The 26,521-nt window shown below is 51.1% G+C and overlaps 1 protein-coding gene across 1 annotated transcript in view; it reads left to right on the top strand.

The window, feature by feature from the left end:
• The first annotated feature begins 11,196 nt into the window (after positions 1-11,196).
• NIBAN2 (niban apoptosis regulator 2) overlaps positions 11,197-26,521 on the top strand; it is a 46,689-nt gene continuing 31,364 nt past the window's right edge. The window contains exon 1 of the mRNA XM_080927898.1: positions 11,197-11,387. Coding sequence (XP_080784024.1) covers positions 11,333-11,387 — 55 coding nt within the window. The 5' untranslated portion in view covers positions 11,197-11,332. The remainder of the gene's footprint in view (positions 11,388-26,521) is intronic.

A 26,521-nucleotide genomic window follows, 5' to 3' on the forward strand; every position in this document is an offset into this window, starting at 1 on the left:
CAAACAAAAGCAAAATCGCTGTCACCTCCTACTGAAAAGTTGGGCCTGTTTGTAAAAGCAAACAAAGAGAAAAGGAACAAACAAATACAGACTGTCTGACCTTGTCCCCCAGTTCGGCCTTCTGGCCCTGCCTGAGCCCTGAGGGATCCGTGGGAGCAGCCTTAGGGAGGATTTCCACAAATCAGGTCTTGGCAGCTTAGCTGACACAGCTGTGACACAGCTCCACCCCCCATGGCCAGGCTCATGTACCACCTCTTCTCCCACAATGCTCCTCTCCCACAATGCCATCCTGCCTCAAGGGATACATCCTCCCAGTCAGAGTGTGTCTGCCTGCCCTCAAACTGTCACAATTAGCATCTGGTGGGATTGAAGTTCAATGGTAAAGTACTCACCTAGTGTGGGGAAGTTCCTGGGGTCCATCGCAGCCCAATACCCCCCAAATTAGACTCTAGATATCTGTCTGTGCCTACCTGCACCCACCTGAGATGACCACATGCTTGTGACACTCTCAGGAGCAGTCCCCCGGTTGTTGCCAGTGCCTGGTCCAGGCTTCTCTGGCAAGTGGTTCAGCTGAACTTCTGGGTCCATTCACAGACACCAAGTGTAGGGTAACCAATCACTCAAGTACAGCTGAGGGTCACCTGCGTGCCAGAGAGGGACAATATCTGGTCTCCGGGATTCCAGGGGATTTGCTGCTTTAAGGTCAGAGACAATCTGGGCAGGAAAGAAGGTAGGCAGCCCCTACTGTGGTGTCAGGGAGGGAAGGTTGCTGACTGTAGGAAAAACTACTGGGAGTCTGCATGGTTTCACCAGAGATAGTCTGGAGTCTGGGAGCAGATCTTACGCCTACCTACACCGTCAAGCAAGCTTCTACATCCATTAAATGGGTCAACTTTTGTCCCACCAGCTGGGACCCAAGAGCCTGGTTGGGATAACTGGCTTCCTGACTTCTCACCTTGTGACCCACATCCCTTCTCTCAGCATCAGTTTCTTTGTCTGTAAAATGGGGGTGATGAAAGTAACAACACACCTGAGGGCCAGAGAGATGACTCCGTGTTGCAGTAAATATTAAAAAATATTAAATCAGTTTATCTCTCTAATGGCCCTGAGGTCTCACTCCTCAGGCCCGATTTTAGTTTGGAGCCAGGCGCGTGCACGCACCTCTGGTGCTGGGTCCGAGCCACCACCAGGGCCCAACTTGTCCACACAACTCCCTTCCCTGGCGGTTTTCTACTGCCTGTTCTCTGCCTCTGTTCTGGGGTGTTTCTGTACCTCAAAATCCCTCATAAATACAACTCTACAGCCCAATTGCTTTTCACTCAGGTTTACATATTCAACTCTCAATCCACAAACCCTCTACACAACAAGATTGCATCAAATAGACAAAGATACAAACTGCCCTTCTATATGAGATACTAGACCTGTAAAATCCTTAATGTTCATAGCTATTTAACACCAAACAATCCCACCTGGGTCTCACTGGTCCTTGGGAAGCTCCATGTTACCACAACCTTCCCCCTCCATCCTCTGACCTCTCAGCCCTCTCTACCTCCCTTGCCCCGCCCAGTCACTGGCTTTCCTTTATTTTACTAATTAAAATGGAAAGGTTCAGTTTGAGTCATATGACTAGGCAGCCCTTCTTGGGGAAGTGGAATCAACATTAAAATACAAACAGCTTCAGGACAATGTACAGCTCAGAGCTTCCGAGCACAGGCTGCTTTTGTGGAGAATCCAGGTTTGGTTCCCAGTACTCACATAACAGCTTACCACCATCTGGAACTCCAGTTCCAGAGATTATGACATCGTCTTCTGACTTTTGGGGTCACCAGCCACCCATATGGTGCACATACGATGTGCAGGGGGAAAAATATACACATAAAATAATTCTAAGAAAAGAAGATAATCCTAAAGCCTGGCCCTTGTTGGTGCTTGGAGGCTGATCCATGTCATAGCCATGGTAGTCACTATGGGACTGGGTCTCTTAGTAAAATATGTCGTATCTGTTATTTCAGACACAAGAATGCAAATAAATACCCACAGTCACCTACAACAATAAGGACGAAAACAGCTCTGAGAACTCATTTCTCAAAGTCTGCCAGAAGAAGGTGTTACTCCAGCCTCCTCACCCAAGCCTCCTAGTGCAAGTGTGACAGGTGGAGTGGGCCACAGGGGCTGAATCCAGCCTGCCACACTTGACAAGCCAGCCAGCTGGGGCCCTGGGACCAGACTGGTCCAGATTCTTGGCACTAACTTTCCCCAGTTCTCACAGAGGCATGTTGTAGGGGAAGGGTGGGCCACTCCCTAACAGTTTCCTAGTCCTGGATCCCCATCAGTCTTTTATAGTTCCCTCCCACCCCCCTCTTTGCTTTCTGTCTATCACTCTCAAAAGACAGTGTCTGTCCAGTCTCAGTCCTCCTGGGACAACGTGGGGCTCAGGAAGGAAATGTTTTTTGGAGTTCAAGATTATCCCCATCTGAAGAAGGCCCAGAGACAAAAATCAGCAAGATGGAGAGGAAGGAGGGCAAAATGGTAGAGGAATCCGGCCTGCCCCAGGAGCTCAGCCCAGCCTTTACCACAAGCTTAGTCACCCACCCAGAGGGCTGGGCAGGGCTGGCAGCAGTGCCGTCCTGGAAGGCTCTGAGTCACCGGCTGGTGAGGGGACAGCTGTGGGCCAGCAGGAAACCAAGGCTAAAGTGGAAGAGGTGTGTGGGGTGTGGGTTGATGGGCCCTGAGTCCCTTCCCCTTACTGGTGAGGAGGAATTGGGACAGACAGCCCAGTGCTCAGGGCTCAGTAGCACACAGCTCCCAGGGCCCACCAGGAACCAGGCTTTGCTTCATCCTTCGGGGATCTCGCTCTGGAGAACAGGAAGTCAGTGGTAAGATCTGTGATTAAGTCACAGCAACTGACAGAAGTACTAACATGAGATGTAAGACTTCAGCTCGGAGGAGCCTGAGGAGCACTGGCTGCTACAGTCACCTCAATAAGTCAGTCATCAAACCTCAGAGGCACAGCCAGACATTCTCACCTTCTAGAAATTGAATTCTCACATATTGTCATGGAGTTGGGTATTGTTCCACACATCTCTAATCCCAGTACTTGAGCGAGAGAGGGACAGGGTCAAGAGTTCAAAGCCGCATCTACTCCACAGTGAATTTGAGGCTGGCCTAGGCTACACAGTGAGATGGTTTTCAAAACAAAACTGCCCGGGCTGAGGGCACAAGCCTGTAATCCAGCATTTAATAGGCCAGGGCAGGAGGATCTCTGTAAGTTCCAGGGTAGCCAGGGCTACAGAGGGAGGCCCTCTCTTAAAAAATAAGAGTTGGGGGGGTGTGTGTGCTGGAGAGGTGGCTCAGTGGTTAAGAGCACTGACTGCTCTTCCAGAGGTCCTGGGTTCAATTCCCAGCAACCACATGGTCATCCATAATGATATCTGGTGCCTTCTGGTGTGTCTGAAGACAGCAACAGTGTACTCATATAAATAAAAATTAATTTTTAAAAATTTCAAAAAAAAAAAAAGTTGGGTGGGTGGAGGAGGGTGGGTAACTCATCTGGTAGAAGGCTTGCCAAACAGACAGGAAGATCTGGAATCAACCGCCAATATCACACAAGCCCGGGCTTGGGATGCATGTCTGTGACCACTGGGAATGAAGACAGGAGGTAGGAAGTTCAAGGCCATCTTCCTCAGCTGTGGTGTGAGTTTATCCTCAGCCTGGGATACATGGGATTCTGTTCCAAACAATGAGCGGATGACTAGCCATGGACACAGGAAGTGTTCCTGTGACATCCTGACACGTGGACACAGGTGTAGTGGGAAGACAGGCTAGACCTGAGGAGCAATCGAGGGGTAGGACCGAGCATTCAGGTGGGGGGGAGAAGGATGGTGCCTTGCCACTCTGAACTAGCTAGAGCTGCGTGAAGTGGGGGTCTCCTCTCTCTCCTCGGATTCTGATCTTAAAGATGGGAGCCAGGCCGCATGCACCCCAAGCATGTGCGCTACATCCCAACCCTTCATCCCATCTTTTATTTTGTTTGAAATTTCAGACAAGTTACAGCGCCTTTGAGCTCATTTTGTCTCCCCAAAGATGCAGGAGTCATTGAGGTTTCGGCAAGTGTTCAGAGAGCATGACCCAAGGACAAAGACGGCTCAGCTTAAGCTCCCAAACCAGGAAGTTCCTGGTGCACTGGACACTGGGTTTCCCATTCTTTGCTTCACTAAATCTTCACCACTCCCTACCTGGCTTCTGTATTATCAGGTCTGACCATGGAATCATGATCTGGAAATGTGGTGAGCCCCCCCCATTCCTAGAGTTCTGCAAGAAGACCCCTACTTCAGGCCGGCGTGATAATACCCAGGTCTCCAGACAAGCCTGCTAGGATCCAGGGCCAAGGAGACTTCACATCACCAATGGTTTGTGCACTGGGGGGGGGGGGTGCTCACTCAATCTTGTGCTTTGTTGCATGGGGTGGGGACAGTCCTAGTACAGAGAGGACATTCCAGTCACGCAGACAACACAATGAAAAATCTTGGAACGTGCTGGCTGTACTGAAGGAAGAGTTCAGAATGCTGGGAAGAGCAAGCCGGTGGGCTGAATGGTATATGCAGCAGAGGGTAGCTTTATCTGACTTCTAAAATAATGCATGGCAGTTGGAGGGTCAGAAGTCAGGGGAAAGGCCTGGCTAGTTAGTGAGCTCTAAGATAGTGTAAAGTAGGAATGGTCTAAAGCCGGGAAGGTTCAGGGCAATTGGCAAGGGGGAGAGGAAAGCAGGGGAGAGGAGGGGCTGGGGCTGGTGAGCTGGCTCAGTGGGTAGACTCTATCTAACACACAGTGGAAACAGAGGAGGAAGAAGAGACTTGAAAATCTGAGGTCCATATTGTGTGCTATTTCTCCTTCCCTTGTTCCCCCAAACAACAGACTGACAAAGAAATGGAAAACAAGCCCTCCCTCTCTCCCTTCTTTCTCTCCTTCCTCCCTGGTGTGGAGATGTTATTCCTCAGCTCCCTGTCCCTGTAGCTTGCTGTCAGGCCTTCCCACCATGATGGACTCTTAGCTCTTTCTAACCATAAGCCAAAATAAACACTTTTATGCTTAAAAAAAAAAAAAAGAAAGAAATGGAAAACAAAACATATTTTTTTAAAGAGGAGAAGCTGGAAGAATTAATTCCCTAAGAATTCACATTTAGGAATTTGGCCCTATCTCAAGGACCGTGTAGGCCACAGAAGGTGTAAGGTGAAGAGCAACATGACCGTATTCGTGTTTTAGAAGAATTTATACAAATGCCCAGTGAGAACTAAGAGCTAGGCCACCATCAGGCAGGCCAGCCAAGGACTACAGTGTTGCTGAGCCCTGCTCGAGGTGACAGACACACCCCTGAAGGAGCAAGGGAGTTTCAAAGAGGCCAGGTGATTGGGTGGAACAGGCTGTAGGCTGCAGTGCCTCTCACTCTCCTTACCCAAGAGGGAGGTCTGGGCCCAGTGCCAGGGTCCCTTCCGTACCAAAGGCCATGCCAAGCAGGTAAACAGAGGTGGACACATGATATTCCTTAAAAACAAAATCTTGATTCATCCACACCCCCTGCAGTTTACTGAAAGTGTTTGTTTGGGTTTTTTTTTTTTTTTTTTTTTTTTTTTTTTTTTTTTTTTTTCCTCCTCTCCTCTATTTCAGGTCTGACAGGTTTGTGAGGCAAGCAGAGATGGGGCTCAGAGCCAACCTAGAGGGAGAGAAACCTGGGGAGCAAAGAAGGGGCCTTCCTTCTTCCTATAGGACAAGGAAAGGTGCTGTCTGAACCCCTCCTGGAAACACTAGAGAAATGGTTGCCCTGCTCTGGGCTTCAGTCCAGGCTCCAGGTCTAGCCTCTGGACCCTCCTTTTCCAAGTAAAGGCTCCTTATTCTTCACCTTTGGGTTGCTGTTTCCAAAAGTGCTTTAGGGTGGGGCTGGGCGGGGCAGCTCTGCTGAGAGGCAGGTTGGCAGAAGCCACTTCCTGACAGAGGCCTGGTGAGTCAAGGGTTGTAGGCAGCATTCCTGGTTGTTCAGTGGAGCAGGCCCAGCAGGTGGGCAGCAGGGTCCCTTCCTTCTTTGTCCCAGATCCTGACATTCCTACCCTTGAACTACATTCCTGGAGTCACCTAAGCAAGGGGAAAAAGTGTGTGTGGAGTGTGTGTGCAGGGTAGAGACACCCTGTACGTTATTTAAAAAAAAAAAAAAAGCATTTTGCAAGGCTGACAAAGTCTTACTACAGAAAGTACAGGGCTGGGGCGCTGACTCAGTTTGTAAGTATCAAGGCAGACAGACCGGAGTTAGAATTCAGATACCCAGAACCCATCTGAAGGCTGCAGGAGGCTGAGTGGGAACAGGCCATGCATCTGTAATCCCAGCCCTGGGGAGGCAGAGACAGGCAGCCAGCCAGCCCAGCTAAAAATCACCAAGCTCCTTGTTCACTGAGAGGCCCTGTCTCAGAAGAGGAGATGGGGGAGCCATTGAGGAAGACACTTGGTGTTGAGTTGACTTCTGGCCTCCACATGCAAGAACACATGTGTACCCCCAAGTCTCCAACCCTGGGACAAATGGCTGAGGTGCCTATTTAACATATCAAAGTGGTCCTAACCACCAGGTTCTCCCAGAACCCCTCAGTTGCTACCTGTTTCAGGATATGGCTGATATACTCTCTCTCTTCTACTCTCCAGCCCAGGAGCTGAGCTGCTGTTCTCCCAGAGGTCCTTTCTCTATATAATCCAGCCATTTTGGTTACCCCTCTTTTATACTTTCATATTCTTGGCTGCTGCACCTGGTTCCCCTTACACACACACACACACACACACACACACACCACACTCACTCTCAGCATTCTAATAGAAAGCAAGCACAGGATAGGACTGAGAAGGTGACTGGACCAAGGGTGGAGGCCAGCAGAGGACTAACTTGCTTATCTTGCATCATGTCTAAGCCCCAGGGTGACAAGAGAAAACACAATGACATGCACCCTGTCCATGTATAACACACTGCAGCCACACAGTGTTGGTGTGTGCCTTTAATCCCAGCACTCAGGAAGCAGAGGCAGGAGGATCTCTGTGAGTTTGAGGCCAACCTGATCTACAGAGCAAGTTCCAGGACAGCCTGGGCTACACAGAGAAACCCTGTCTCAAACAAAACAAAACAAAAACAAAGACAAAAAGAAAAGAAGAATGGGGGCTGGAAAGAAAAACCCACATTGCAATTTACTCAAATCTGGGAGGCAGAGGGCTGGGTAGTGACTCCACAATACAGTTCTTGTCCAGCACATACAAGCCCTGGGATGGGTGTGAATATGGGCAAAGGGACAATGACATAAAGTGTGAGAGTGTCATCACACCCATTCCACACTTAGTATAAAAGTTAATGAAAAACAAACAAAAGGCTGGAAGGAAGAAGCCCTGCCTTTGCTGTCTGACTTCCTGGAGCCCATCAATCTCATGCAGTGACCATATTCTTTTCTTTTTTTATAAAGAACTGACAGGCTAGGGTACGGCACTTGGGTGGAACATAAGCAAGGCCTCAGCTTTCCTCCCTAGCCAAAAAAAAAAAAAAAAATCAAGTGGTAAACCCTTCATTTCTCCTTGACCCAAAGGCCATAACTGCCCTAATTCACAACCACACAGGGGACAGCTAAGAACCTCTAGGGAACTTTACAATCTTTTCAGAACAAACCAATTTCTTCAGGCTCTGTGGCTAGTCCCACCCATCATTTCTCCCTTTCTTGTGGCTCTAGAGCCTGAATGGACACCTCTCACTTGCCCTTTTCCACCGACACCCCGTCTCATATCTCAATCCACCTATCACAGAAATCACCTATAACCCGGGCACTTAGGAAGCTGAGGCAGGAAGACTACTTCAGGTTTGTGGTCTGGCATAGTGAATGCTAAGCCAGTCTGGACGGTATGAGACACACATCCCCTAAAACACACACACACACACACACACACACACACACACACACACACGTATTCCAGGCAAACCTGGGCTATACCACAGGTTCAAGGCCAATTTGAGATCTACATATAAACATCAAAAGCTTGTCTCTGAAGGCCAAGTGCTGGGAATTCAGTAATGTGGTTACTTAGCAGTTTCAGGCGTTTGGTTCAATCCCCCAGTACCACACACAGACAAATGACTTATACTAGAATGTCTGTTTGGGTAGTTGGGATTTTGCCCAGTGGTAAAGCGATTAGTTACTCTGTACATCAGGCTGGCCTCAGACTCCCAGAGATCCACTTGCTTCTAACTCCTGAGTGCTGGAATTAAAGATGTTTGCCACCACCCAGGTGTTGTTTTGTTTTGTGTTTTTTTTTTTTTTTTTTTTTTTTTTTTTTTTTTTTTTTTTTTTATAGTCAATGTTTCTGTGTGCATTCAATCTAAAATCGTTAGGGACTGGCCTCAAGATCGAAGGTGACATACAGGCACATCACCCTACAGTTTATAGAACCTTTCAGTTTTGTTTTTGTTTGTTTGTGTGTTTGTTTGTTTCAAGACTGCAGCTTTGGCTGCCCTGGAACTCACTCTGTAGACCAGGTTGGTCTCAAACTCAGAGATTCACCTGCCTCTGCCTGCCTCTTGAGCGCTGAGATTAAAAGCGAGCGCCTCCACCACCGGCCATCGGCCGCCATCTGGCAGATTTTTCCTACTTTTGAGGCCATGGGAGCGCAGGGTAGTTGAGTGACAGACAACAGAGCCCTAAGCCAAGAGGAAAGGGTTCTTGCGCCCGGGACCTGACATGTGTTCTGGGAAGTTTGTGTGTTCCAGGCTCTGGACCTAGGTGCACCATGAAGACTAGAGCCAGGTACCAGTCAGCTGTTTCCTTCCCCTGGCCCAGGCAGGGCCCAGGTGTCTCTACCTGTCTCTTCCCCAGGCAGAAGAGACCTTTCTTGGTTCTGTAGTTGTGGCTGGGGGAAGGAGAAATGAGCTTAACAACCTTTACTTCTGGCAGACCAGGGTCAGCTGTGATGGCCTTGGATCCCTACTGTGAGACTTGGACAAAAGTCACTTTTCTTCTCTGGGCCACCTCTGCACCAGGAAACTGGAAATCCCTGCCAGCCTGCCTTCAATTCCTCCTGGTGACTCCGAATGCATCCTGTTTTTCACGTCGCTTGCCCTTTGCCTGTGTGGGCCCCGCTCCCTGAGTGGCCTTTCTTTGCTACTTGCTCTCACAATTCTTGTTTTTCAACTTTCAGCTCTGATACTATGCTTAAATCATCGTCCTTATAACACAGTGTTCTGTTCCCTCCCTCAGACTTCTGGAGGGCAGGGACCAGAACAACATTTCTGTTTACTGAGAGGTGACTGACTATTCGAGGCACTCTCTCTTCCTAGCCTCCCCACAAAGTGTCATCCCTTACATGACAGGGGAGCAGACTGAGGCTCAATAAGGAATGCCACTTGTCCACTCACAGAGAGGCAGCTTGGACTTCCTCATCTTTTCACCCTTAATCTCTGTGTGTGCATGCACATGTGTATGTGCACACAAACCGGCATGTGCTTGTGTGTGTGTTTTCTGGACAGGGTTTCTCTGTTTAGACCTGACTGCCCTGGAACTCACTCTGTAGACCAGGCTGGCCTCAAACTCAGAGATCCACCTGCCCCACCTCCCGAGCACTGTGATTACAGATGAATGCCACCAACTGCCCAGTTTAGCCATTGGTATTTTGAAAGAGGATCTTCCTATATATCTTAGACTGGCCTCAAACTTGCTCTGCAGCTTGCTTAGGCTGACCTCACCACCTTATCATTTATTTTATCTGTTTATATGTATGTGTGTTTTCCTGGATGAATTTATTCGCCCCAGTTGAGTCTAGCAGCCTGTGGAGGCTGGAAGTGGTGGTCGGATACCCTGGAAATGTAGTTGCAGGCAAATGTAGTTGTAGTTGTGGACTTCCTGATGTGGGTGCTGGGAACTGAACCTGAGTGTTCTTGCAAGAGCCGTAAGTGCTTACTACTAAGTCATCTCACCAGCCCCACGACTTCAAATTTGTCCTCCTTACTGTGCACACCACCACACTCAGCCTCAAGCAGAGCAGGGACAGCATCTTGCAGAAGGCTTAGCAAATGAGTGTTCACCACAGTGGCTGGATGACTGGTAACTGAAGGCATAACTGAAAGCCTGCGTCACCTCCTGTGGTGGTGACAGGCCAGAGAGACAGGTGCTTAGTTATAGGTAACTGTTACAATCCTGCTGCCAGGTGTCAGGGTTACAGGGAGAGCAGCTAATAACGGGTGGAGTGCATTATAAGTGGTGAGCCAGGAGCAAGCAGGAACTAGCTAGCCCTGGTCACACGCACAGGCAGTGCAGACCAACAAGTCATCAGTTGGTCTCTACTGGCTTGGGAGGTCCAGAAACAGAAACTAAACAGTGGGTTAGTGACCCACCCATGCCCAGCTCTACTATCCAAGTACCCAAAGTCCGAGGGTCCAGCTTTTCATTTCAGACAGTCTTTTGCAAACTGTAAAGAGCCTTCTTCCTTTGCTCTGTCCGCTAAGCCGCCTTCGAATAAAACGCCCACAGGCCAGGCCTGAGGAATGACCTCCTGGATCTGGGCCCTGATAACTTTGGGCTCCAACCATGTTCCCCTCATCCGCTCCCCCCCCCAACCCCGGCTTCTTCTTTCCCTCCCTTGTCTCTCCGTCCTCCACCCCATGCTTGTCCATTTGCCCTCCCATCTACCCCTATCTATTGTGCAAGATGGGCTGCTGGCACACCTTCTAGAACAGGTCCGATCAAGGCTAGGGGACTTCCCCAGTGCAGGCAGCTGCGGGCGAGATTGGGGGCAGGGGGCAGGAGGAAAGGGGCTGGACGAATGCTGAATTCCCACACGTCCGTCCAGGCGTCCCCTTGCAATCCCTACATTGTCCTCAGCGTGAGGAGGGGAGGGGAGACGCTTAGGCTACAGTCCCAAGGGCGCTCCATTTTCTGCGATACCCTCATCAGCCTATTCTTCGCGGCTATCTGAATTTGGTGCACACCAGGCGCGTCAGTCCCGGGTCTCCCTTCCGGGGATCTTCTCTTTGTCTGAGTCTCCCCGCTGTCTGGAGGTCCCCTCCCGTCCTGGACTGGAAAGGAGGGCGTGGCTCCGACGGGGCGTGGCCTGGCGTGGCGGGGCGGGGCGGGCACCGGGGGCCTGGGCGCCGGCTTGAGAGGCAGCAGCGCCGGCGGGAGGGACACAGCAGGGTTCTCGGTGCGAGCGCCGAGGAGCCCGGGCGGCAGCGGGGCTGCGGGGCGGCGGGAGCGGGGCCTGCGGACTCCATGGCGCCAGCGGCGTCCGTCTGAGTAGCGGTGGGCGGATCCGGCTGCGGCTTCTCCTCGCCATGGGAGACGTACTGTCTACACACCTGGATGACGCGCGGCGCCAGCACATCGCAGGTGAGGACCGTTCAGCGCCCGGCCGGCCTGGGGCTCCACCGGGCACCCCGGCCACGCCTCTGATCTCCCAGGGCGCGGGTGAGGGGGTTCCCCGGGAGTGAAGGCCCGGGTCGCGGCAGGAACCGGCCAGACCCTTACTCTTCCTCCGAACTTGTTCCCTCTTGGTCTGGACGGCACTTCAAGGCCCTTCTGTGTGCTCCCTTCCTCCTTTGAGGAGCCTGGGACCCCATGTCTCTACTGGAACTTGCTGCCCTTGGAGGCCAGCCTGGCCAGAACCCTGCACTTACAGCCTAGATCGCGTGGCGGGGAGGTCGCGCCCCCATCCTTCCCAGCAATGTTTCAAGCCTAACCGAACTCTGGCCCACACAGTCAGACCTTCCAGATTCCTCCCTCAGCTGCCTTGTCCCACCTCGCCCTGGCCTCAACCCGGTTACACGTGGCTGAAACTTACAGGGGGATGGGCCCTTGGAGAGCCGGGGACCGAACGTGGAGAATGGGGCTAAGGAGAGATGGGGAGCTCTTGAAGGGGCGGGTCCCTGGCTCTTGGCTCTAACTCAGCAGAGTGCTGGTACTACAGCCTAGGAGGTCTGTTTGTGGCTCCCTCAGAGCCAGAGTCCAGTCTCCCACTACCTTCCTTCAGCCAGCTTTACTCTCAGCCTGTCACTGCATGGTGGAGCCCAGGATCCTGGGTTCATTGTGAGAAGTGGGGGGGGGGGGAGATGGGGTGAGAATCTCAGGCTGTCCCAAAACTCAAGCTTGGGCTGACCACAGACAAGTCAGGCCAGGCAGTCCTGAATGTAATTTCGGCTTTCCCCTCCAAGTGTGTGATCTTGAGCCAGTCTCTTTTTCTGTTTTCTGAGCCAGGGTCTCACTATATAGCTCTGGCTGTTCTGTAACCAGCTCTGTAGATCTGGCTGGCTTCGAACTCATAGAGATCCACTTGCCTGTGCCTTCCAAGTGCTGGGATTAAAGGCCTGGGCCACCACTGCCCTGCTTGAAGCAGTCTCAGTGTCCAAGAGCTTCAGTGCTATCTTTGAAAGGGGTGGGTGTTGCCTTCTCAGGATGGTTGCTGAGAGACCTCAGTGAGCCTTGCTTAGTACAGGGGGCTTCCGTGGAGACACTGAGACTCGCAGTACCAGCCAGTGGGTTTATCAAAGCACATGAAAAGGAGACAGTTCCCTTGGTTCCATTTGTCTCCCTGTTCATTGAGTATGGTGTCCCTGTATTATCTTGATGTCTTGTCGAGTGCTTAGCTATATTTCCCTTGATAGCCGGGACCCTAGAGCAAGGCAGGTGTCCCTTACTCTCATCCACTCTCAGGGCTTGACTGGGCCAGGCCTGGTGTAGGGCACAGGAGGGGGTGATTTAGACCTCTGAACAGCTAGGGGTTAAGTCCTGGAAGGCCTCCTTGTAGGACTAGGCCTGGGCTCAGGAAGGGCAGGGCGGAGTCTTCCTGTCCCTTCCCTGTTGGTGGCAACCTCCTGGGGTTCTGTAACAGTCTCTCCATTCAGGGCCTCCACTCAGGGCAGCAAGCCTGGGTGGGGTGTGCCCTACTTCAGTGGGTTTTTTCCTTTCCCCACACCCAGATCTCCCACCTTTCTAAGTCTTGTCTGAGAACCCACCCCTGCCCTCCTGGCCAATTCTCCTACTGGAGCTGGAGCCAGGGACGGTAAAGTGGCCCCTTCTGGAGAGGGCTGAGTTTGTTTTGTGAATACAGGCTGGGGAAAATAGGGTTGTGCCCACTCAGAACCTGCTTACCTTCCCTCCAAACACTTGAAAGTACTATAAATAACCCTCTTCAGATGCCCTAGATCCCACGGCAGGCAGGCTCACCTGGGGAGGGAGGCTCCTGAAGTGTAAGGAGGTGGGGTGGAGGTGGGCTTCAAGAAAATAGTCAACAGAGAGAGGGAACTAACTTCCTTAGGAATCTGTTAGAGGGAAATGGGGTTGTGTCTTTGCCACCTCCAGCCATCCAATCAGTCCCCTCACCCCACCCAACAGGTACATGATTAAAATTCCAGGGCCCTCCCTACCTGGGGAAGTGTCAGCTGTGAGAACACACCTCCCACAAGGCCCTAAGCTCCCAGGCCTGTTAGGGTTCTAAGGCTTGGCTGGCCACCTTCCACCCGCCCTTAGCAGGTGAGCAGGTGAATACCAGCCTGCAAGTCCTGGCAAAGGTCAGGCGTGCTCTTACCTAGGGTGCTGTTTTGCTGTCCCGGCATCTTTCATCCTGAGATTTCAAAGCCTCTGGCAAGCAGGGGCTTGTTCCAACCCAGTGCTGGAGATGCTGTGTGGCTTCTGCACATTTGGTACGGAAGGGACCTGAGAACGATTGAGCCTGTGTCACCTAGGGGCTGCTTGTTTTCCCTAGATATGCACAGAATGGGGTGTGGCACCTGGTGGCTGAAGTCCCTTCTAGCTACGAGGACCTAACAATGCTAAAATTCCATACAACCCTTGACTGAAGCGAAGTGTTAGCTGGCTGATTTTGGGCCAGCATCTCTTTTTTAGATTTATTAGTTTTATTTTATGTACATGGATGTTTTGCTCCCATATATATCTTCATGGAAGACATGTGTTCCTGGTTAGAAGAGGGAGGGCATCAGATCCCCTGTGGCTGGAGTGACAGATGGTGGCGAACTGCCATGTGGGTGCTGGGAACTGAACCCATGTCCTCGGCAAGAACAACTGCTCTTAACATTGGAGCTCTCTCGCCAGCCCACGCCCCTTTTCTTTGTAAGCTCTCCACCACTGAGCTATGACATCTCAAGTCTTTTTTAATATTACTTATTTTGGGATAGTTTTACTACATTGCCCAGGATGCCTTGGACTCAGTTTGCAGCCTAGGCAGACTTGAATCTGAGCTTCTTTTTGTTTGTCTCTCAGACTCCTGACTAGCTGGGATTACAGGCCTGTGCCTCCAGACCCTCCTGCCCCCACAACTGACTGAGGACTGTACTCAGTTTTCTTATCAGTGTGATAGGAGTCACAATGGTCCTAGGTACTGCTGGGAGGATCCAGTGACTTAAAGCCGAGAAGGTTCTGCTCAGCTTAGTACTTGGGCAGCAGTGCTCAGCAAACATCTGATTATTGTGACTGTTCGTGGGCTTCTGTAATTGGCTTCCCTAGTGTTGGAGTTCAAAGGGTTGGGGCAGTGGCTGGTATGGCTTCTCCTGGGTTTGTCCTGACTCTGGAGACGGTGTGGCACGTTCCCTGGATGTGAGCATAAACCAGAGTCTTTAGAAGCTTTGATTTCTTCCTGGCTTCCTTCTGCTGTGGCGGTTACGTGCAGTGGATGTGGGCTGTCTGGGTGTGGGTTGAGTAACTGGTGACAGAGACAGTGTAGAAGGAGCCAGAAGACAGACCAGTGACTGAGCTGTGCCAGTCCATCCTTTCTTCCAGTGACATAGGGGACAGGACACTCATGGGTTCTGAGCACTTCGGGGGATTTTATGCCAATGACTAGAACCCCCAAACCAATATGCTACAAGTGAGGGCCTAGAGCCTGAGCTGGCAGTGGGAGGGCTGGCATTGGCTATGATGGGGTACTTCACCCCTCAGTAAAGGTGCGTGGATGCTTCCACAGAAGGCAGACTGTCCCGGCACCTCTGATCAGCTCCACCCACCCGCCCTGCTCTCCCTTCTCCTGGCTAACAATTTATTTTAAAAACAACAGCTTTACTGAGACTCTGTGCCACCCACCCACAGCAGAGGGTTTCCGTGTATTGGCTGAGATGTGTGACCATCTCCATACATCGGAGGTCGTTTTCAGTCCACTTGGAATAAACCCCGGACCGGACGCATCAGCAGCCACCCTATCTATCCCTCCTGCCAAAGCAATGTGAGCCTGGACACCTCGAGAGGGGGACGTCTATAAAAACCATATCTTCCGCCTTTCTCTCTTGGTCATTGCTCTCCTGCGCAAATGGTTTGTATGGTCGCCTCTTCCAAACCAGTGTTCCCTCCTCTAGTGGGCCTGTTCCTTCTACTGAAGGTGCTTTTTTGTGCCTGAGGCAATGTTATTTGTCTAGAGCCCTGGTAATGGCTGCTTGGTTTGTTACTGACATCTGGACAGTATGCACTGTGCTGCTCAAACCTCCCAGTATACACACACACATATGCGCACACACACACACACACTCTCTCTCTCTCTCTCTCTCACACACACACACACACACACACTCTCTCTCTCTCTCTCTCTCACACACACACACACACACAAACACACACACACACACACGTATATATATCTTGTGCTAGGAGCTGGTATTAGAGGCTTCGAAGGGAACTTTGGGGCATATATCCATACGAAGCCTTTGGAAGGCATCACACATTTCATACCCCTCACCAAGACCTGCTTCAGTGTTGAGGTTATCACCTTCCTGATAACCGGGTATGAAAACAGGATCAGTAAATAATCCCTGAAAATTGATCTTAACCCCCCCCAAACTCGTTTGCCCCTCCCCTTCTAGAAGTGGCTGCAGGTGCAGGAGGAAAATGGGGGGGTATTCCACAGGAGGAAAGGGGGGTGTTCCACAGGAGTAAAGGGGGGTGCTCCACAGGAGGAAAGGGGGGTGCTCTACAGGAGGAAAGGGGGGTGTTCCACAGGAGGAAGGGGGTGCTCCACAGGAGGAAAGGGGGGTGTTCCACAGGAGGAAAGGGGGGTGCTCCACAGGAGTAAAGGGGGGTGCTCCACAGGAGGAAAGGGGGGTGTTCTGCTGTCAATCTCTCTTTGCTTTACTGCATGCACAGGGCTTTGTCAAAGGACTAGGCAGGCCGGATGCTTGCCCAGGCTTGGGTCAGCTTCTGGGGGTGAAGCTGTCTGGGGACTCTGCTATCTCTGGTGTTAAGTCTTACATAATGTGCTTTTGTTGGCTTTGACCCTGCCCTCCCCTCCCCTCAACCTCTAGTCTTCTGTTGGGTCCTCTCCCACCCTTTAGCCTGTGCTATGGCCTCCTGGGGGCCTCCCACCTCACCCTCCGGGCCTTCCCACACAGGCTGCCAAAAGAGACCTTTCTAATCCCAAACTGGGCCACAGCCCGCCCTCCCTGCCTCCTGCCGCCTGAGGAATGAAGCTGAAAGACAAGAAGGGCCACTCACCCACCCCTGCCTGACCACGCTGCCCTTTCGTGGTGTTTGCCCGCCTGTCCCTGTTTATTGTCATAGGTTGTTGCATTGTGACTGGACACTGTGTTTCTTGCTTCTTTTTCTAAACCATTTGCAACAGACATCTCTTCCAAAGGTTATATGTCCTTCCAGGCGTGGACACACAGACATTTCTTAAGCTTCCTCCAAGTTGGCCTTTGGGTTGCTCCTGCTGTGTAGGCTTTTGGAGCACACAGAGTCTGCTGTGTGTGAGCCTTCCCTGGCTGTGTTTGGCTTTCCTGCTGAAGACAGACTCATCTTACAGTCACACCCTTCCCCTCCCTGCCTGCTTTTATTCATCTGGACATGTCCAGGAAGGTTCCCTTCTGGGAGCCCAGGGGACCCCTGAGCATCTGTTAGATGCTAGTACACTTGAAGCCACTGCCATGAGTTGGTAGTGTGGACTGAAATCTGTGGCCCCAGGACATGTGACCACACAGTAACTGCGCCCCTGGCCTGCTGCCCACAGGGACTGGTCCATTTCCTGTCTGAGAATGGCGGGTGATAGAGAAGGGAGAGGCAGTTCTCAGACTGTGAATGCTAAAATAGGTTTTTTTTTTTTTTTAAAAGATGGTCTCCTGTAATCCGGCTGGCCTCAAACTCACTGTGTAGCTGAAGATGATCTGAGTCAGGAATCTAGCCCAGGAATCAACTGGCTGAGCTACAGCCCAGACCAAATCTTTTTTTTTTTTTTTTTTTTTAAGATTTATTTATTTTATGTATATGAGTACACTGTAGCTGTCTTCAGACACACCAGAAGAGGGCATCACATCCCATTACAGATGGTTGTGAGCCACCTTGTGGTTGCTGGGATTTGAACTCTGGAAGCACACTCAGTGCTCTTACAGCTGAGCCATCTCTCCAGCCCCCAGACCAACTCTTTTAACTGAGCACTTACTAACAGTGCCATGCCATCGTCATGCTTGGATTATGTCATGGGGACAGGGAGAGCAAAGCCTTAGCCACTAGGTCCAAACCCCACTGTGACCGCATAGTTATGATGGACGGGGGACAATGTGGGAAAGGCCCCAGAGAGACCCGGACAGGGGACGAGGGACAGGGTGTGGGAGGAGATGAATGGGGACTGTGCAGCTTGTGTCAGAGACTCTGCACAGATACATCCCATCCCGTGTCGTCATTACTCAGTCTGTCTTTGAGCACGCCCCCCCCCCCCCCCCGCCTGCCCCCAACCCCCCTTGACTCACCAGTCACTGTCGCAGAAGCATCATCTTGCGGTTACAGATTCCTGCGCTGCCTTTTCCTTCCCGGGCCCCACCCCCACCCACTTCCCTGCCTGGGGAAGCAGGGTTTTCTGAAGCCCAGTGGGGAGCAAAGCCTCACGCAGAGCTCTCCGTGAAGTTTCAGGGCCTGAGTCATTCAGGAGGCTAGACCGTGAAACTGGGAGGACAAGGAAGTGCTGCCCTTGCGGTGCCTTATCCACCTGGGGCTCCGCTCCATTAGGAAATGTGCCGATTCCGGCAGGCCCGTTATGTGCAGCTCCCCCCCCACACACACAAGATTTTTGTGTAGTTTAGGCTCAGGTCTTGGCTCTGCCTCTATATGAGTTGGGTCTCTGGGCACACTGATGACTGATCTCTGAGCGCCATGGCTCTTTGTAAAGATACAGATTGTTGGGCTATCACAGGGCTGTTGGGAGGATCCGGGATGTACTCTTTGGATAGTGCGGTATGTGGTAGGTGGGTGGTAACAGTACATCGAGTGACAGCTGCTTTGTTTGTTTGTTTGTTTAGAGACAGGCTCTCAGGTGTCCCAGGTTGGCCTTGAACTTGCTCTGTAGCCTAGGATGACCTAGAACTCCTGATCCCCTTACCTTCACCATGTGCTGGCATTACAGGTATGGGACTGGAACTCAGCATTCCTAATGAGCACCAATTGAGGCATGCCCTCATCTCAAACAATAGCTTAAATTTTTCTTTGTTTTTTCGAGACAGAGTTTCCTAGTGTAGCCCTGGCTGTTCTGGAAGTCACTCTGTAGACCAGGCTGGCCTCTGCTTCCTGAGTGCTGGCATCAAGGTGTGTGTCTTCACACCCAGCTTTTAATTTTCTTTTTTATTGGCTGTGTATGTGTGATGGATGTGTGGGTACATCTGGAGACTGCAGGACAGCTTTGAGGAGTTGGTTCTCTCCTTCCAGTTTTATGTGGGGGTCTGGTCTGGGGAATTGAACACTTAGCCATGCTTATGCGGCAAGGGCATTTAAAATGTCTGGGCTTGTCCATCCGAAGTGACAGTTTTTTTTGGCTGTTACACCACTGGGCTTGTTTGACATCTTGGGAGACATGGCTGATTTGTCTGCCTCCCCTCATGAAATACAGCTTTGTATTCCAGGAAGCATCTGTGTCCCAGCCTGAGATACACCACCAGCCTTTGGTTCAGGATGTCTGAGGTATTCATCCTGTGTGGCAGAGGTGTGAGATAGGACAGTGTGGTTCCCTAGCATTGACCACTCAGTGTCTGCCGTGAGGTAGGACACAGGATAAAACCACCGTGTGTCTGGAATTAGATTTGTGAATCTGAACCTGGTCCTGTTGACTATTTGCTGTGTGATCCTTGTCAGTGGCTGTGCCTCTCTGATCTAATTTGTGACCTCAAGACCAATACCTTCTTTTGGGAAGTCTCTGCCTTTGAAAACCCTTTCCAGGGGTCTCAAGGTGCAGGACCGCATGTCACTATATAGAAATAGGGGTGCATACCTCTGAGACCTTCTAAAGGTGATGTGCGCTGACCCAAGACACAGCTGGTCATTCTCTCCTTTATCCAATAGTTATGGAATTTCATCTGGGCTTCACAGTGCATGCCTGTAACCTCAGCACTCAGGTGGCTGGAGAAGGAGGGTCAGGAGTCCAAAGCATCCTAGGTCCCATAACCAGTTGGACACCACCTTGGGTTACATAAGACCCTGTCTCAAAGCAGGACCTGTGAGTGGTCCAGCAGGCGCCACACCCACCATGCAAGCCTAGCTCCGGAGTTCACTCCTGGAACCTATGGTGGAGGAAAGAATGGGCGTGCAGCTGTCTTCCACTCTTGTGCCGTGGTACTTTTGAGTGTCTCCACCCCAAATACTCACATACAATTAAAAAACTGTTTTTTGGTTTTCAAACCAGTGGTAGAGTGCTCGCTTTGAAAGGATGCAAAGAATGGCTACAATGCCCTTCCTGTGCTGGGACCTGCTAACCATAATTCTCAGTGGTCACTGATTGCTAGGAGCTTCCTGGCTGGCTGTGTTCTCACAGGGGAGGGGAGGGAGGAGAATGGGGGTGGGAGGTGGAAGGAGCCACAAGTATTGGCCTTGGAGGGGAGGGGCTGTGGTGGTAGGCTGGGCATGGATGGGGAAGGTGGCTAGAGGTGGGGTGTAGTCAGAAAGGCATGTCCCTGTAGGGGGTGTGGCCAAGGTCTGTGACTGTAGGGAGCTTCCTGCTGTACACCAGTTTTGGCCCTGCTGGGTTGAGGGAACCTCTGCAAGGCTGGCATCCTGCAGATTGTTGGATAGATGATGACCTCTCCTTGGCCCTTAGCCTCTGCTTCTATCCGTCTGATGTCAGGAGGCTCACTCTGTTCCCTGCAGCTCTGAGTCTGAGAATGGGGCATCAGAGTACCTACCCAGCCCTACTGTGTGCCCATGAGGGGGCAGAGAAGCTGTGGCAGGGTTTCTTGGGGTCTCAGCTACAGCTACAATATTGAGACTCTGGTTTAGGAAGTCCCTCCTCTCAAGTGGAAGTGTGGGGCAGGGGGCCAGTGAGATATCTCAGCAGGTAAAGGAGACTGTCACCAAGTCTGGTGACCTGACTTTGATCCCCGCAACCCACACACTGAATGGAAAAAACTAACTGTTGTCAGTTGTCCTCTGACCGCTACTTTATATACTTATGTGCATGCATGTGTGTGTGTGTGTGTATGTGTGTGTCTCCTCCCCAGACACATAAAATAAATATTAAAGAAGCAAAACAGCTGGGAGGTGGTGGCGGCTCACACCTTTAATCTCAGCACTTGGGAGGCAGAGGCAGGTGGGTCTCTGAGTTCAATGTCAGTCTGGTCTACAGAGTGAGTTCCAGGACAGTCAGTACTACACAGAGAAATCCGAGCCAGGGGTGGGGTGAAATCATAATAAGAAAGTTAAGATCAGGATTTGTATGTAGGATAGGGGTGAGTGCTCTAGCAGGTACCTTTGCATCCTGGAGGGAAGAAGAAACTGGGGCTTGTACAGTGTGAACCCCAGTTTCCCTTTCTCCCTATAGTGTACAGGCCAGGAAGTAGGTCACATAGTCTGAGTGCCAAGGGACTTTTGTCAAGTCTTTCCTCTCGTCTGTACCTCATCTGTGTCTCTTCCTCTCTATGCCTACCTGCGCAGTGGTGGCTGTTAACTGCACAGAGATTGCCAAGGGTAGAGGTAGAGCTTGTTTAGAAAGCTGTGGTGTAAGCCACATGCTGAGGATGAAGCTGTGATGTAGCTTTGACTTTGTGGAACTCTTGTGAAGGCCAAGGAGGTTCCAACAAGCACTGGGGTTTGTGTGACGGGCAGAGCATGGTCGCGCCTTTCTACATACGTGGCACGGAACACTCCATCAGCCCTGTTCAGGAGGTTTTGTGTCTGCCTGTGATGGGTGAGCGGTAGGCTAATCCTAGGGGCAAAGTTGTGTGGGTTTAGTCATGCACTTTCCTTGGGGCCTCAGGTGACAGGAAGGTTGGGAACACTGACCCCATTTTTTGCCTCCAAGGTATCTACAGAGGTGAGAGGTGCACTGTGGAGTGCTTGGCTCACACAATGCACATGCGATGACAGTCTAAGCAGATGGCTCTGACCTTCTGATTCTTGTGCTTTACCTCCCTGTGCTGGGAATAGAGCCATGGGCACACATCCCTCTTCCTGTGGCGCTGGTAATTGTACTCAGCACCCCGTGCGTGCTCTGCAAGCATCCCAGCAACTGAGGTACATCCTTAGCATTGAGGTTTTGTTTTGAGACTGTCACCGTGTAATCTAGGCTGGCCTTGAACTTGTAACATTCTTCCTGCCTCAACTTACCAAATCCTGAAATTTACAGTCTTCTGTGTAGCTAAGCTTGTTGTGGGACTCACTATGTGGACCATGCTATGCTTTATCATAGAGACCTTCCTGCCTTTGCCTCCTGAGTGCTGGGATTCTTTGGAATGAAAGGTGTGGGGGGTGACCTTAAGCTTTGGGGATCCATGTTCTACTGGACTCAGGAAAATTTGCTCACAGTTGACTGGCACCAGAAGTCCCCTGCCTTGACTTTGAAGTTTCTGGTGGGTATTGGGTGATTTTTCTTTCCTCTAGCCTGGATTCTTTTCAGGTGGGAAAACTAAAATGATGTAAATGTCTGGAATCTAGGAGGGTCACAAGGTCAGGGCCAGCCTGGAGTACGTGGGAGACCTTGTCTTAGAAAGGAAGGAATGAAGAAAGAGAAAGAAAGGAAGAAAGAAAGAAAGAAAGAAAGAAGGGAGGGAGGGAGGGAGGAGGGAGGAGTAAGAAAAGAAGAAAGAACAAAAGGAAATATTTAACCAGTCTTATCCTTCATTTCTTCACTGAGGAAACAGACTCTGAGAGGGAACAGAGGAGTCCACAGTCCCAGAGGCTGCAGAGCTGGATCCAGGGTGCCTGACTGCCCTCTGTGCGTGGCCCAGCCCAGAAGCAGCAGGAAGGGTGACTGGCCCAGCCAGGCTGCAGAGGCTATAATTTTGAGAACCGAGTAAACAAACAAGTCCTCAGCAAGCAAGGCAGGCCCTGTGCAGCATCACAGACAGGCCTGTGTCTGAGGACAGCCCAGACTTGTCCACTCAGACAGAAAACTGTATCTGGCTAAAAATAGCCAAAGTGCCACTCTCCACCCACCCCCACCCCGTTATTTAAGGCTGCCAGGAAATGGGGAGGGGGGACAGATTGCCCTTCCTTGTGTGGAGTTGGTCCCAGCTCCCTGGGAACGACCATAGGTTAACTCTCCAGGCTCTGCGCAGGACAGTCACTGTGTGACTTTGGTCAAGTCTTCTTGTGTTTCTGGGCCTCGGTTTCCCCTTCTTTAAAGCGGTGGCAGTCCCATTTCATGTGACAAGATGGGAAGGTGGAGTGGGTCAAGTGTGTACACACAGCAGGCCCTTTGTGTCTCTCTGACCTAGCTGGGGCCTCAAAGGCTGGTTTTTGACTCTTGGCCTGAGGTGGGGGCTTCAGCACTGAGCAGAGGGCTGACCTTCCGAAGCTGTCTAGCACTGCTCAGCTTTCCCGTTTTCCTCTGGAGACTGTAGTGGAATCCAAGACTAGCTACTTGGGGTCCTGCCCTGCTGGTTTGAGCCCCTCTACCCGATATGGGGCCCAGCAGACTTCCTGTGCAATTAGGGGCTGTAGCCACTTCCCCAACCCCCACCAAGTCACATGGAGAGCGTTTAAGAGCCTAGCTCTATGTATCAAGAGGCCATTCAGCAGTAGATGCACTGAGAGCTGTGTGGTGCCTGGCACTACACCTGCCTCCAATCTGAGTCTCTTTCCCCATAATACAATGTACTACCTTCTCTAGACCCTTCTAGGCTCTTCTGTACCTTGGGGTCATGTTATAGATACTAAAAGACACTACAGGACTCTCCGTGTCATTCTGTAGTCCCCGGTGCTTCGGCTGGGGCCCTTGACTGCCCTGGTGGCCATCCTTACTATGTATAGCATTTGAGGGTTGGCTCCTCTGGACTTCCCTTGGGCTTCCCTGGGTGGACAGTGGCTTTGGTGATGACAGCCTGCTCTTTCAGCTACTGGCTAAGCACCCTTATCAGTTACTGTTTCCTTTGCTATAAAGGATGTCACTAATCCTTAATGGTTGTGAATTTGTTTGTGGCTGGGAGTCATCACTCCCGTGATGATAGACACCATGGTGCTTAATACCTAGATAAGTGGGAATGAAAAGATGCCATTTGGGGCCCCGAAAGATGGTTCAGTGGTTAAGTGCACTTGTTGTTCTTGCAAAGGATCCAGGTCCAATTCCCAGTCCCCATGTGGTGGCTCACAATCATCCCTAACTCCAGATCGAAGGGAGCCAAAGCCAAAGCTCTCTTCGGACTTCCCTGTTTATTCAATTAGCTGTTGTATACACATACACACACAGGCAAAGTACATTCATGCAGACAAAATGAAAACATATAATAGACTATAGTCACACAGAGAGAGACAGAGACAGAGATGGAGAGATAGAGAGACAGAGAGGGAAAGAGAGGCGATGCTCTCCAACCTGGATGCATAAGGACCTTGGAACCCTGCAGGAAGGCCTGGGGTTTGTGGTGACAAGGGTGGGCAAGGGTGGAGGGCACGGGTTTGGCTGCTTTCAGGTGCAGGAGAGCCCAGGCTTTCTCTCTGTCCCCTTCGGAAGGAGCACTTTGGGGCTATTGTATTTGAGGCCATAGGCACAAGGTACGTGCATCCACACAGAGCTTCCTTCCTCTCTGCCTTATTCCCCTTAACGTGACTCACTGGCTTTCTCATCTTTGTTCTTGTTCCGGAGGGTAAGGCCAGGGATTTGGACAGCCTGATTCTTCTTCTCCTGGTCTTCTGACCCCTGTCTTGGACTTGGCTGAACTCTCGGTGTGACAAGCAGGGTCAAGGCAGACTCTCAGCCCCATTGTGTCCTTGGCACTGAGCTGGTGGCTACCAAGTCCAGACCCCTAGGTCCTGCCTGTGCAGAGACATATCCAATTGACTGCTGTGAAGTTGCCACCTTTCCTTGAGAGCTTGCTTTTATCCCGTGGGATAATTATTATCATTTGCTCTCCTGTCACTGATGGAACAGCTTCCTGATGGCCTACGGTCCCCTAAGTAGGTTCAAGCCCAAGGCAAACATTTTTACCCTCTTAGTGACTTTATTTCTTGTTACCTATTATAGAGAGTGTAGTATAGAGTGTCCTGTGCTGGCTTCACACAGTGCTGAGGTTGGGGAGCTAGGAGTTTGTGTCCCTAGGAAGAAAGGTAAATGCTGAAGTTGATGTGGCTGAAGCCTTGGGAACTTCTAAAGGCCAGGCAGAAAGTGGTGGCCTGAAGACATTGGTGGTCCATGCACCAGCAAGGTTTAGAGAAAAGAAACTAAGTTCCAAGTTAAACATATGTAGCCAAATGGTGTCACAGGATACTGAATAAAACAGAGGAAAGTGAAACAATGTATCAGTAGGTATAACCCAGTGTGAGAAGGGAACAATCTCTAGATCAGACTGGCCTTAAACTCAGAGGTCTGCCTGTCTCTGCCTCCCTAATCCCAGGTTTAAAGGCACGCGCCTCCACCCCCTGCCTGCTGCCCCCTGCCAGCCGCCACCTGGGTCCCTCCTAGCTTTTACCTGGGTGCTAGGGGTCTGAACTCAGGTTGTCTTGCTTACACAGCAAGCATTGCAGCTGCTGAGCCATCTCCCTATTTGTTTTTCCTGATTTTTTTCTAAAGCAGAAATATATCAAATTAAAAAGAATATTGCCACCCTGTTGAATATATTTCTTGGAGATCATTCCAGGTCTCTCTCTGACTCCAAAATCAGAGTCATCCCAGTCTGACAAGAGCCAAAGGGAAGTTGCAAGCCCAGAGCAGGGTCTTGAGAAGAGGAGGAGGGAAGAAGATTCTGGGAAGAGGCTGGTGCTATCTGTCTTTAAGGTTGGCATGGTGGTTAACTACTCATTGTGGTACTTCGAGCTTCATGGGGGATGCTGCTCTTGACACACAGTGACCCCTCTGGAAAATGAGCTGAGCTCCCTGGTCTCCACTATCTGAGCCCCCGAGGCTTTAGAGGCCTTTGAGATAGGACATGAAGGATGGATGGAGAAGAGGTCCCAAGTACTGGTGAAGGAAAACCTTCCAGTAGGTTGTGTGTTCTTGCTGGCTGCAGCCACAGCAACAGCTCTGTGTACAGGACACTTGATAGTTGTTTTGCAAAGTGCCATCACGTGTCCCTGGGAGGGGCTAGGCAAGTGGACTGCTGTGACTGCCCAGGTGAGTGCCTGCAGCACCCAGCCTTTCCCTGTTGGGGAGCTACTGCTTGCAGATCTGGCCTGCTGTGGTTTCCCAGGCTCTCCAGGTTCAGGAGCTCCTGACAGTGACGGATCAGGAAGAGGAAACTGAGATCTGGGCTTAGGTGACGACTTTAGTTGGCATGCCTGGGTGGTGACCTTTTCTGTGCAGGCAGGGCCTTACCTTTTAGGCAGTACTACAGTACTATCTGTCAAGCCCTCAGTTAATCTAGCCCCAGAGGCTGGGCAGGGGCTGTCTGAGAGCTAGAGTTCAGCTTTCTGGGAAAATCCAATTGTCTTTCAGTATCTTAGGGTTTCTGGGAGAGAGAATTATCGAGCTCTGGTGTGACCTCATGTAGTCAGAGGACAGATAAATATGTCTTCAAGATGGCTTAGCAGTTAAAGGTGTTTGCTCCACAAGCCTGGTGACCTGAGTTTGATCCCTGGGAGCTCACGTAAACATAGAAGGAGAGCCAAACGTGGAGGCACGCCTCTAATCTCAGCACTCTGGAGGCAAAGCTTAGCCTCATCTACAGAGTGAATAACAGGATAGCCAGGGCTACACAGAGAAACCCTGTTGGGAGACCTAGACCTAGACTCTCCCAAAATGCAGAAGACAATGAATGTCCCTTCCCACGACAGTGGCAGGCCCAAGGGATCACTTGATCAAACTGTTCCCAAGTTCCATCCATCCACCTAGGGTGAAGAAAGGGCCCTGTCCTTAACTGTTGCCAGCCTCTTACTCAGGACAGAAGCCCGACTAATCATGAATACAACTTGGCTTATTTTGTTTATTCATTTTGTTTTGTGGCAGGGTCTTAATGTGGGGTTCTGAACTATGATCCTCCTGCCTCAGCCTCCTGAGTAGCAGGTACTACAGCTTCAAGCCACTATACATGGCCTTCCAACTGTATGAATGTCTTTGTGCCCGGCACCACAGCCCAGGGTTAAATTTCTGTCAGCTCAGCTTCGAGAACATGAGTTGCGCTGGTTCA

The sequence above is a fragment of the Micromys minutus genome, assembly GCF_963924665.1.
Source record: "Micromys minutus genome assembly, chromosome: 13".
Lineage (NCBI taxonomy): Eukaryota > Metazoa > Chordata > Mammalia > Rodentia > Muridae > Micromys > Micromys minutus.